At 35.8% G+C, this 13735-nt stretch overlaps 1 protein-coding gene across 1 annotated transcript in view; it reads right to left on the bottom strand.

Moving 5' to 3' along the window:
- The window catches only part of LOC102430991 (cell adhesion molecule 2), a gene marked incomplete at its 3' end in the record, with an annotated part of 1034261 nt that overhangs the window by 204712 nt on the left and 815814 nt on the right, over positions 1-13735 (bottom strand). Inside the window, exon 2 of the mRNA XM_023764593.1 lies at positions 4147-4173. Within this exon, the coding sequence (XP_023620361.1) occupies positions 4147-4173 (27 nt within the window). The remainder of the gene's footprint in view (positions 1-4146; positions 4174-13735) is intronic.

Here is a 13735-nt window from a genome sequence, read left to right as displayed (position 1 = left end):
CAGACATATTTATAATTTTGTCTTCAGAAACCAGGATAATAACCAATATAAAAAAATAAGGAGGGAATTAGGACAATTTCCTACACCATTACTAATGAATGTTGACTCCTAGTATATACTCTCTTTTAATGTAAACACCCATAAATTATTTTAAGAGTCTGTTTAAAAATTTTATTGGGAAGTTAATGTCAAAATATTATTAGTCTATGTGTTCTGGAATGTAATTCTTAAAAATATATATATCAGGACACATGACTCTCTCCAATATTTCAGAGGCTCCCCACATTTGGATGATTTCATGGGAAGAAATGAATGAAATATGATCCTCTTCAAAACTTCCCTTGTTTCCCTGTAATATATATTTTGTTTGGACCAGGAAATGAACTATTTTTAAGCAACTGTGCTTTATATTACCTTGGGTTTTATTATCCTCTTACCCACTCTTTTATTTTTCATTTTAAGGAATGCCATTTTCCTTAACATGGAAATTGGTCAATAAAAGCATTGAGTATTTCTCTCTATTATTATCTCTACATAATATATATGTTTCAATTGATAGAAATAAAATTTCAATTTCTACTTGAGGTACAGTTCATTTTAGAAAGTGTCATTTCTGGTCTCTATAAGACCTTATAGATGCAAAAACATAGGCAAACTATGTCCCAAAGCTCCCTGCAGGCTTGTACACAATTGGAGAAAGGAGATTTATACTCCGGAGTATAAAATAAATAGGTGTAGAACAGTAGGGATGGTGATGTGAAAAGCACCAAATTGTATGCAGAAACATATTTGCATTGTAAGATCCTAGCCAGCTTGATTTCTGACATGACTTAACAGATACCTGTAATATAATTTATGGCTATAATTCTACATTGGTAAATTGTTTTTCTGTACTTAATACTTTGTAGTTTTTCTGTACTTAATACTTTGTAACCTATCTATACTAATAAAAGCCTACGTGGTCATCATGCCATCACGCCATGACTCCCTCATGCCACAATGAGCAATAACCAGGAGGCTGCGTGCACAGCGGGAGAGCTGGGTGGGAGGGGCTGGGTGAGCTGTGAGGCACATACGGGTGGGTGGGGACTTGAACAGGAGGTGCATCGGGGGAGCAGATGGCGGCTGCCACTGCCCAGGGCCAGCCCGAGACTCAGGCAAGCCGCTGATGGTGGGCTGGCCCGAAGCTCAGGCAAGCCTCAGATGGCGGCTGCCACTGAGAAGGCCTGAGGATCAGGCAATGAGGGCCGGGCCTAGGTTCAGGCAAGCTGCAGTGGCTGTGAGAACCAAGGCTCAGGCAGCCTCGCGGCTGGCAGTGGCAGCAGTAGATGGGGGCATCCCTTCTCCTGATTGCTGGGTCGCCTCCCGCGGAGGGAGGCCAGAGGCAGCAACAGTGAGGGGGTGATGGGGGCAGTGCCTTCCCCTGATCAGCCAGTTGCCTCCCACAAACTGTCCTACCGACTGCCATCAGTAGGACATCCCCTAAGGGCTCCAGGACTGTGAAAGGGGGCAGGCCAGGCCAAGGGACCCCCCCGCCCCAGGGCACACATTTTTATGCAATGGGCCTCTAGTATATTATCATTTGAATTATTGTCCATTGTTTTTAAAAATTATTAGGTGATCATATATTTGAGTATTACAATAGGTTTTATGTAGTAAAATATGGTAATGGCTCACAATCACTCGATTGCCTATTGAATCAACACATTTATTTTCCTCCACTTCCATAATAACACAGGTCTTTCCTTAAAACCTGTCTTCATTATACTGAATGAGCCCTACTCATTTCTATTTCTATATCTTTACTTATGCTTTTGTTATTTTTTCTCTGTACTAATCTTTTCAACATCTAACCCAACCATCAAGAATCAGTTTAAGCCTTACCTGCCACATAAAGCATTCTCTGAGGAGGACTCCAGCCTAAATAATTGTTCTAGCACATTTACAGAATGTGGTAGACAATTGGACAGACATGAGCACAGCAAGGGTGATAGGCCAGGTACGGAAGGCCACTAGGGCTGAAAGCTCTGGGTGCCTAGCAGCAGGCAAAACTGGGAGAGCAAGGACCTTACTTCCAGGGTAACCTTTCCTTACCTAGTAACCCTGGTTGTGGTTTAGATGCCCTGACCTTTCATATCACTGGCCATGCAGCTCAGAACCTCCCTTGTCCTTTCCTCCCCTCCCATGTCCATAGTTGTGTGGTAGACTCTATTGGAGGAGAAACAAGGAATCAAAGAGTGGCCTCATGTGACTCCCATGAGGGCCCTTGGAAGTCCACTCCCTTAAACATTAACCCTCAGGGATAACATCTAAACCTCAGCTGTATTTCAGCTCCAGGCCCAGAAAAGCAGCAAAATCAGACAAGTGATGCCACAGATAACCTCAGGACCAGCTGCATTGACTACTCACTCCTTGCCATGGTGCTGACCAATCAGTGGAGACCCTGACTCTGAAAGGACACACCTGGAAAGCTGATGGATATTCTATTGAGATCCTTTCCTAGGACCTCCCCTAAAATTTCCACCCTTAAAAACCCTTAGGCAAGAGGACCCAGTGTGCTCTCCCTCTGGAGCAAACCAGTGCCTTTCCACTCCTCCTCCACTTCCCCCTAAGCAAGTTGCCCTTACCTTTCTCCTAAGTTCTGAGGGCCCTTTCCTTTGCCTCCATAATGTAATTTAATTCCTGGGCCCATTTCTTCTACTGCTCACTTCTATCTCAGTGGTTTTCTCTTATATGTTGAGTCTTGGCTCTGAATTCTTTCCTAGCCAGAACTCAGTCACCAGGGTTGCTGAACTGAGGTCTGGTCTGACTCCACAGGTCTAACACCTGTTGCCATTCTCACCACCAAGAAAACCACATATTAGGCTAGATATAGAGGATACAACAAATGGTAACAAAGATTTGCCATCTTGTCTTTTATATCGTAGTGTTCTATGAAACAAATATATTGCTAGGAAAATAGTACTTGCACACTAAATGGTTAGCCTTATAAATAGGGAGCAGTTAACATTTCAAAGATGACTCTGTCATAATGTTGAAACTAGCTATAAAACTAAAACCTGGGGAAGGGCAGGGCTGGAGGGAGAAGATAACAGAGAAGGTTGGCCTTGGGATGAATTTGAATAAGAGAAGTAGAGAAAGAGACAAAACCACCTGTTCATTTCTTCTGAGCACACACAGGGAGATAATAGATACCACAACATAAGTGATAAAAAGTCATAAAATTCTCCACAAAGAAGAGGCAGTTTTGTGAGAAGCAAAAGGAAACCAGCATTGTTTAAAACGCAAATATTTACCTAATTCAACGCTTACAACAATCTTTTGAAGTACTTATTGTTTATTCACACTCTGTAGATGAGGAAACTGAAGATAATAGATATATGACCAATAAGATAATTGCAGTTTTGTTGCATAATAATACATGAAAGATTATATATATATATATTTGCTTTATAGGAAGGAGAAAATTTTTTTAAATATATATATTGTTGTAGAGAGTATAAAATCAAAATATAAACCATAAACCTATGATACAGTATTATATATATACTAGAATTCTTTCAAAACCATAAAGATTGGCACATCAAGCCAAAAGTATTTTTCTTTCAGGGAAACATTCTGGCATTAGACAAGTTCATCCTTCCTCATGAAAATATATATTTTAGAATTCTAGCAAATGCAAACTTAATGCAACTAGGAAATAGAAGGAACATCATAAATAGCAGCCCACAGTTTATAATATTCATTTTTAAAAGATAACATTTTCTCTTCACATAATTCTATGAAGGGTATGTTCAATTTTTAGATATTCTATCAGCCTATTTTATGTTATATTTTTCCCAATTTACAATTTCACCAAGGAAACAAAGGTCAAAAAACTAAATATTAGTGCACAAAAGCAATGTTTAAAGTGAGAAATAAAACAAACAAACAAAAACTCTCACAAATCATCATGCTAACACAGACATATATCAGAAGCTGAATAATTGAAATAATATATATTTATATTTGTAAAAATTTGTGATGAATATTTATATACTGAACTAATATTATCACCAACAGAATTGGCTCCATCATTTAAGAGGACTTAGAGGACTGAACAGAAAAATGAATCATGGTGAATCATGCAAACAGATAGGAGCTCACCTTTAACTTTATTTTTTGAAGCAGCAGCTGGTTCCAAGAAAAGATTGCACAAGAAGAGAACAAACAGAGATTAGATGTTAAACAGAGTCTCTAATAAGAAAAAGAGATATATTAGAACTATTAGCTGCAGTCTAAAAAGATGAATTTATTATTATATGATCAACATACTTTTATGAATAGGGCCTATGACAATGAAAGTGACAATTGGTTATATTTTGTTAGTATATGATCTAACTTCTTGAATAAGAAAGAAAAAATAGTTAGGAGCTGAAATTCCATTGAGGACTGTAAATCTTTCTCTATTTCCTTCTTAACTCTAAGCTTAAGTTATAATTGAATTAAATAAATACTCATATATAGTTCAAATATATTTCAGATTATTTAAGAATTAAAATATAGCTCACGAAGTTTGGAGAAATCACAAGGGCAAGCCACTTGTATTTATTGCGTGCTTACTCAGTGCCAGAGACTGAGGTTGAACATTTTCCATACTTCCACTTAATAACAGCAAGCTCAAGGTGGGAGTTTTGTGACTGTTGCCTCAGAAACAGAAACTGAGACTTTGACAAGTCAAATTACTTGCTGACTGTAATATAGTTGAAAAAAAGCAAATATGAGATTTTATTATAGGTGTATGTGACTCCAAAAGCCCTTATGCTATTGGGATTAAAGGCATTGAGTCATCGACTGAATTGCAAACATCAGGTCAACAAAGCCAAATCAACCTCCAGCTATCTGGTTTTTGGTTGAGCACATAGCTATGAAATTAGAAAACTCCGTTACTTTAAATAGCATTATTACCATTTAAGAAGTACAAATTTAGGCTTATCTGTATCTAGTGATAAACAATATTTGGGGTTAGAAGTAAACTTAATGAGGAAGTTATAACAGACCTAAAGGAGAGTTCTTTACTCAAAGGGATATTTCTAGACAAAATGCATAATTAGAGACCTCTAAATGTTTTGAAGTGATATATTCTATTTTGATTTAAATGCTATTTAAAAATGAAGATAGTCTTTTTCACTCCCTAAATGATGTTAAAGATGAAGTGGTAACCCATCCCTTAATTGGGCAATACGCAGTCTCTACTTGGGCATACTGACCTTCAATGAAGTTTAATTTAGATTTTAGATCAAGTACTTATTCATATAGAGAAATTTTAGTCTATAGTCCATTCCTTCAAGTTATTTAAAGCTAAATAAAATTTTCTAGCATTTCTAGTTACATGCCAGACTACTCACAGAGAATTTACTTTTTGTTTACAATTATAAACATGATCTTACTATTAGCATTTATCTTTCACTAACTCATACAAAAATGAGCATCAAGTTTTTAAATTTTTTTCAGATAAAAATATATAAAATAAAACAAAAATATTTCAAAAAAAACCTCAATTATTCCTTCCTAAAGCCCATTCAATCTCTGTTTTTCCCACAGTTTTAAAATGAGAGTATATATGGCTTGAGAGGGAGAATGTTCACAATGTTGTTAGGAAGATAAAATTCAAACTAAAAAGCAATGATCCAAAACTAAACTACCAGTTTTATTGTAATATTGTTCCTATGATGAAATAATTCATAATATAATGTATAGACCATTAAAGTCCCTAAAATGATTAATATTAAAACAAAATGTAAGTTATTTGTACTAAGAAATTTACTCCTATTTAATGAATGAAATAGTTATTTTACTTCATTGTTTATTTTTATTATAAAATTGATGCACCTAAAAAAATTAGAGGTGATATAGGTAAAAAAAAAACCCCACAATATTTCATTTTTCTCCACTGTTAGCTACTAAAATAATCAATGTTAACAGTTTACTAATGTTAGAAAAATTAATTTTGCAATTCTTATAAAAACTAGTAAATATATATTTTGTGTATTTTTTTCTAAAAATAGGATAATGCTGTACACATTACTTTGCAGTCTGCTTTTCCCACATTTTCCAGGTTAATACACAGAGTTCTAGCTCACTAATTTTAATAGTTGTATGTATTTTGATAGCACATATGAAGTATAGGACTATTTTCCTATTGATAAACCATCAGGCTGTTTGTGATGTATATATGTATGTATGTATGTATCTTGCTACTACTAACAATACTGCAATACACATCCTATACCATATTTCTCATGTGCTTTAGTGGTGCTGTGTTTCTGTAGAATAAATTTCCAGATTGTTTTCATATTTATATTCAAAGAATCACTGATAAAGATAAGTACTTTAAATATTGCAGATGGTAGGGTTGGGAATGTTTCTAAAGGAAATATGCAAGTATATTGAATGCTATAAAATAAAAGAGAAACAGAAGAGAAAAAAAGAGAAACAAAAGTACAGAATTTAGTGTTCCAAATAATTGATACACTGTGAAGTACTTGATATTATAAACCACAAACTGTTTCATTTAACATTTCTTAATATTGGCTTTTCTATTAAAAATTAAGTTTTTAATTCTTGCTAGAATTATAATGGATTTCATAAGTCTAACATCAGGAATTATTTTTATCTTTATATTGTATTTAAAACTACTCAAAACTAAAAGGCATTTTTAGATTATGTAAAAAGTATTATTTGCCTCCATTTCAAAGAAAATATTTCAATGCATCAGTATACTGACTTGCTCACATGAAAGGACATTTTTCTTAAGTTTAAAATTTATCACTTAAAAATTTTAGCCTGAATTCAAAAAGCATTGCCAAAAGGCTTTATAAATTATTAGATAAATATTAGCATTTAATAAGTAGCAGATACAACCAATTTTTAATTAAAAAGCATTGTCTTACTAAAAACTAATGAGATAAATGTAGAGAAGGCACATTTTTCTTTACATTTCTCAGTGAAATGGAGGTGAATTATTGAAAGTTCTCCAATGTTACATGGAGGCAGATAATGTTATTCTTAGATTATTGGGTAGATACCAAAATAAAATAGGAATGAAAACAAAGCCCTATGCCTAATGCGTGTGTGTTCAGGCAGCTAATACTCAACCAGGCTGGTTAATATAATTGGAAAGAGGCCAGGCTACCAGGCTTGTTAGCCCAATTATAATTCTCTGCATATTCAATAAAAGAAGCCAAGATGACAGCAATACTGTCATAAATGTCATGTTCAATACTTGTAAGATTTTCCATTGTCAGCATAGTCCAATTATAAGTCAATTGCAAAGTGCACATTGCACACCACACAAAAGTGACTGAAATTTATCTTAAAAATACAATTTTAACAGTTTATAGTTAAAATGAAAGAAAAGAAGTAAAGATACTTTGACCAAAGAAAAGTTTTAGATATGTTATCAACATTTCTTCATCTTTATAATAAAAGCAGTAAGCTGTAACATTATAGGTGTTCACACTATTTTCTCAGAGTTGATTAGTTATAATATTAAATCTGTAACTGATAATTATAATATTAATAATGTAAAGATTTGCACATGTAATTTTTGAAGCAGAATTATGTGAATCATAATAAAATCACCATAGTTGTTTACAGATGAATTCACTCTGTTTGTGAATATTAAGAATCAGATTAGTAAGGTTTATCTCTAAAATCTCCAATACAAATTATCAAAAAGTAAAAATACAATTATGTTCCAGTTTAGTTAATTACTTTTGTTGAATTAGCCAGTTGTCTGTCTATTTGAAAGGTATCACTAATAATTTTTGAAGAATTGGTGAATCTAAAACGATGTTTCTCAAAATGAAGTACAAAACATGAGGGCATTCACAAGGGAGTTTAGATCAATTTTAAAACCTACCTCAAAAAAAACAAAAAACATGACCTACTCACATTTTCCCTGTTCTTTTAACTCCTACTTTTTGTTTTAAGATTTCCTGTCATAACAAAATGAGGTATATTTATTAATATTTTGAATGTATGAATGATTTAGGACATACTATATTTGTGGTTGCCTTTAGAAGTGTTTGCCATAAAGTTATTTAGCAGTTAAACATTTAGTAAATAGATAGCAAAGACATGGCTGGTATTTATTCACTCAGAACTAAGGCTAAAGCACTATTGATCTTTTCATTTTAAGATGATATAAAATTTGTCTAAATACCTTCATACTATAGTCTAGTGTTTTTATTCCTCCTCCCCACAGCAAATTTATAGATAAGAGATTACTGTTCCTTAGTAAGGAAGTAATATATAAACTTAAAAAATTCTTAGACGTTCCAAGAGAGAGAAGTTACTGACATCTATGGAGAGAGTATACATTGCCTCTACTTCCTAGGATAAGTGATTTTTTTTCTAGGTTACAAAGCTATCCAGTAGGGAATTTAAAATGAAAACAACATGCTTGATAAACATATATCTTTAAATCCACTACATCAAAATTCAATCATTACCTAACAGTATTAATATAGTGCTAATCAAACCAGCTGAGTTTGATTCATTTATACAAAGAAGGAAATCACACTGATTTGAAAAGGAAAAGTACTATTACACTTAATTGATCAAATGCCACATTATAACAGTCCTTCAAGATAAGGATATTAAAATAAATGCATTTTAGATAACCACCTACATTTCCCCCTTTTCTGTAACTATCTAGCACAAAGTTAAACACATTCCTTCAATTATCACTTGAGAATTATTTAAAATAACAACTTTCTAGCCACCTACTAACCATCTAAACATTATAACTTTCTTAAAAGTCTCATTGAAATTTGAATAATTGAAAAAGTTTGACTTTAATTTCTTTCAAAAGTTTTTTTCTTTTTTAATAAACACACAAATTTCACACTAGAAAAAAATGTGTAAAAGTAATGCTTGAGAAAAAAAATGCCAAAAAATTATACCCCAGAATAGCCAAATATTTGATACATAGAAATATCTCTTCATACAAATATTTCAGGCAATAAATAAAGAGGAAATAATGGAGTTTAAAAACCACCATTCTCTAATTCTTAATGAGTTTTTGTACATAGGCAGTGATCGCCATTCCTACTAACATTATTTATAAGACTATCAAGCATTATATGCCTTCTCATACACCATTTAAGAAGTATTTTAACAAAATAATCAAATCTGAATATGATCATTCCTCTACATTGAACTTTCAATGTCCAATAAACAAGGGGACAAATAAATTACATTAAACCAATGCAATTAGTCAAATCTTGAATGTGGGAAACCACACAAGCAATTTTGGCATTTGGTTTCTTTGGCAAATAGGTTTTAGGGATAAAAAATATCAATTGAAGAGGAGACCTTTGAGATACAACAAAAAATTGTCATGTGTTGGATCCTGACTTCAGCACCAGATATTTCGTGACACTAAGTAATTACTGTTAATATGCAAATGAAATAATAGTAACTGTGTTTTTTAATCATTATTTTTTAACAAAATGAAATACTTATGAAAAATGACCCGTTGCCTGATATTTGTTTCAGAGTAATCTTGGGATGCATGCTGTTTATTATATTATCTACTTTTGTATATAATCAATATTTCTGATAGAAATATTTAAAATATTCAATTAAGTATCTAGGATAATTTCTGTTTAAACATTACCATTTCTCTGTACCGATTTTCCTATAATATGATTAAATGTAACAGTGAATATAAAACACCATGTATTGGCTATATAGTGGTCTTTATATTGAAGGAGATCAATTTATCATTTGAGTAAATTGATTATGGCATGTACAGAGCAAACAGGCATCAATGAAACATTTTGGTTTAGGAAATTTAGTCATTAAAATGTGAGACATTGTAGTTTTCTCTATGAAATAAACATTTTCCTTCTAAAGAGATAAATGAGAAGTTTATTTTATGCTTTAACTACTTTATTCATGTGTACTTTGAGAATTAATTAACCTATGGTTATTTTCTATGTTTTCTTACTCCACAAATACTGAATTATCATACATATTAAAATAACTTATTTTGCGTTAAGAATTTTTTCTCTCTATGATTTCCATGCTTCTAGGATTAATAGTGTATATATAATATATTTACACTACCTTATTCTATATTTATTTCTTTTGTTTCCAAGAATCTCTTTAAACTTCATGAGTCACTATCAATTCATAAATCTCTTTTTCTTATACCACATTCTATATTCCCTGTAGGCTATGACTTTCCCCTATAGATATAGGGAGACGTTTCCAAGGCTTTGTGAATAATTGGACTCAAACTCATGTCTTGAGGGACTATACTACCGGTTAATAATGCAGATTTTGTAATCAAAGAAAACATGATAATTTCAAGAGAAACATCAAAAGTGCTTTATTCAAAATAATGTTCATCGCTAGCTACACATTTCCCCCATCTTTCAGGTAATTTGTGGATACCATCCCAATAGAACTTTTCTTGTTTTGAGGCAAACCATTCAGAGACCAAATTTTCCACTTCTGCGTACATTTTGAAGTGCTGCTCAGAAAGGTGTGTGTGCCATCAATCAGAACAAGTGGTAATCTGAAGGAGCAAGGTCTGGTGAATAGGGTGGGTGGGTTAATACTCCTCAGGCAAGATCTTTTAACGTGTCTTTAACTGGTTTTGAAGTGTGTGATGGTGCATCATCATGAAGCAAAATTACTTTGCCGTGTCTTCTGGTCCATCCTGGTTGTTTTACAATCAAAGCATGGTTCAAATTGATTATTTGTTGTCAGTAGTGATCAGTATTAATGGTTTCACCTGGTTTTAGAAGCTCATAATACACCACACCTTCCTGATCCCACCAAACGCAGAGCATTGTCTTTCCGAAACGATTTGGCCTTGAAGTCAATGTTAATGGTTGATCTGGTCAACCCATGATTCTGTGCATTTGGGATTCTCAAAATAAATCCACTTTTCATTACCAGTCACAATTCGATGCAAAAAAGACTTTCTTTCATGCTTTTTAAGCAACATTTTACTGATGACTTTTCAGTTTTCCATTTGTCTTTTGTTCATTTGATGTGGCACCCATTTTCCTTCCTTTAAAATCTTTCCCATTGCTTGTAAACAATCAGAAATTGTTTGCTGAGAAAATTTAAACTTTCTGCAAGTTGTTTTTGAGTTTGACATGCATCTTCATCCAATAATGCTTGTAATTGTTGCTCTTCAATCTTTTTCTGTTGACCTGGATGTTCTTTGTCTTTCACATCAAAATCATCACTTTTAAAGCATTTAAACCAGCGTTCACAAGTATCTTGAGATGGAGCATGTTCACCATAAGCTTCCCGAAGTATAAGATAATTTTTTTTCAAAATAAAGTAATGAATTAAAACTTCCCCTAAATGCTCTTTTTGACACAAAATTCAACATTTTTAAGTGTAAAAATATCTATGATGTTAACACCTTCAGCAAATTTGACATACGAGGTTTTGAAGCTTGCTGTCAATACAACAAAATAGCATACATATCAAATCGCATATATATCAACATATATGTAACTCCATCTATTGAAATAAAAATCCACATTATTAACTGGTACATCTAGTAAAATAAATAAAAGTCCTTAGATATATAAGTCATACATTATTATGAAAGCCACAAGGCATGATCAATAAATAAAGTGCATGGGCATCCTCTGAAATTATATTTTATATCTATGTTACTAAATCAGGAAGCTGTTTTAGAAATATCCTAAATCAATAACAACTAAAATATAATGTTGCCAAATAAGTTTCATATCACATTATTTCCCAGATCCTCAGTGGCTAATTTATATGGAAAAATGTAATATACATACTTAAATTATTGTCAGTTATATGAACACTTAGATTTAAGATGTGTTTCATAAATAGATACGTAGAAAACTAATTTCCAATATCAGTGAGATTGGTCACATTTCCTATTTTCTAGATGTTATAATTACACTTGCAGGGTTTTTTTCTTATTGAGTTACTATCTTAATTAGAAATGTCTACTCAGTAATTTCTTTTAAAATGTTTTATTTTACTAATTAAAACATACACAAAGTAATGATACTATTATGCCCATAAGTAGTAATCTACACTAATAAAAGACAAACATGCCAATTGACCTTACTTTCGCTATGCCTTAAGCCAGGCCCACCAGCCAATCAGAGCGACTATATGCAAATTAACCCAACCAAGATGGCTGTCGGCAGCCACGGAGCTGGAGCAAGCAGGAGGCTTGGTTGCTCCAGTGATGGAGGAAGCCAAGCTTCCCGCCTGCTGCAGCTGGCTCTGAGCTGCACTCAAGGCAACAAAGTTTCAATTATAGAAGATAAATAAACCCCAGATACCTGCTTTCAGCCGGCCGTGGCCACGGAGCTGGAGCGAGCAGGAGGCTTTGGTTGCCCCTGGCAATGGAGGAAGCCAAGCTTTCCGCCCACCCTGGCCGGCTCTGAGCTCCACTCAAGGCTACAAAGTTTCAATTATAGAAGGTAAATAAATCCCAGAATAAAAGAAAAAAAAGAAAAAAAGGAGAGGCTGGGAGCGTATGTCGCCGGGGGGGTTGGCCAGCCTGAAAACAGCCCTCAGGCCCTCACCCAGACTGGTCAGGCACCCCAGTGGGGACCCGTCACCCTAAAGGGGGTGTGGCCAGCCTGAAAACAGCCATCAGCCCCTCACCCAGGCCAGCCAAACCCTCCCATGGGGGTGAGAAGTCCCCAGTGGGGGGGTTTGACCCAGCCCTGCAAACCAGCCATCCAGCCCCTTCACCCCAGGCTGGCCAGGGCAACCCCAATTGGGGGACCCCCCCACCCTTGAAAGGGGGTGTTGACAAGCCCTGCAAAACACCCCATCAAGCCCCCTTCACCCCAGGGTGGCCCAAGGCACCCCCAGCCGGGACCCCCCACCCTGATTCCGGGGACCACCCTTCAAGGGCAAAACCAACTTGGCCCCCTACCTGTGCCCCAAGGACTTCTATCCTAATTTAATAAAAGGGTAATATGCAAATTGCCCCTAACAGCAGAACGACTGGGAATGACTGGTCTACTATGACACACCCCTGACCACCAGGGGGCAGATGCTCCATACAGGAGCTGCCCCCTGGTGGTCACTGCGGCTCCACAGGGGGAGTCTGCTCAGCCACAAGCCAGGCTGATGGCTGCCAGTACAGTGGTGGTGGTGGGAGCCTCTCCTGGCTCCTCAGCAGCACTAAGGATGTCCGACTGCAGCTTAGGCCTGCTCCCCGCTGGCAAGTGGACATCCCCGAGGGCTCCCGGGCTGCCAGAAGGATGTCTGACTGCCAGCTTAGGCTCGATCCCCTGGGGAGTGGGCCTAAGCCAGCAGGTGGACATTCCCCGAGGGGTCCCAGACTGCGAGAGGGCACAGGGTGGGGTTAGGGACCCCCCTGAGTGCACAAATTTTTGTGCACCAGGCCTCTAGTATATAATAAAAGCCTAATATGCAAATCTACTGAACAGTGGAACGAACGGTCACTATGACCCACACTGACCACCAGGGGGCAGACCTCAATGCAGAAGCTTCCCCCTGGTGGTCAGTGTGCTCCCACAGGAGGAGCACCACTCAGCCAGAAACCTTGAGTCGGGATCACAGATGGCAAGCGCAGCGGCAGCGGCGCGATCCTCTCCCTGCCTCCATGGCAGTTTTAAGGACGCCGGACTGCCAGACATCCCCTGAGAGCTCCTGGACTGCGAAAGGACACAGGCCAGACTGAGGGACCCCC

The sequence above is a fragment of the Myotis lucifugus genome, unplaced genomic scaffold, assembly GCF_000147115.1.
Source record: "Myotis lucifugus unplaced genomic scaffold, Myoluc2.0 scaffold_339, whole genome shotgun sequence".
Taxonomy (NCBI): domain Eukaryota; kingdom Metazoa; phylum Chordata; class Mammalia; order Chiroptera; family Vespertilionidae; genus Myotis; species Myotis lucifugus.
Note: the sequence above shows the minus strand (reverse complement) of the source record. Positions and strands in the feature narration are given on the sequence as shown.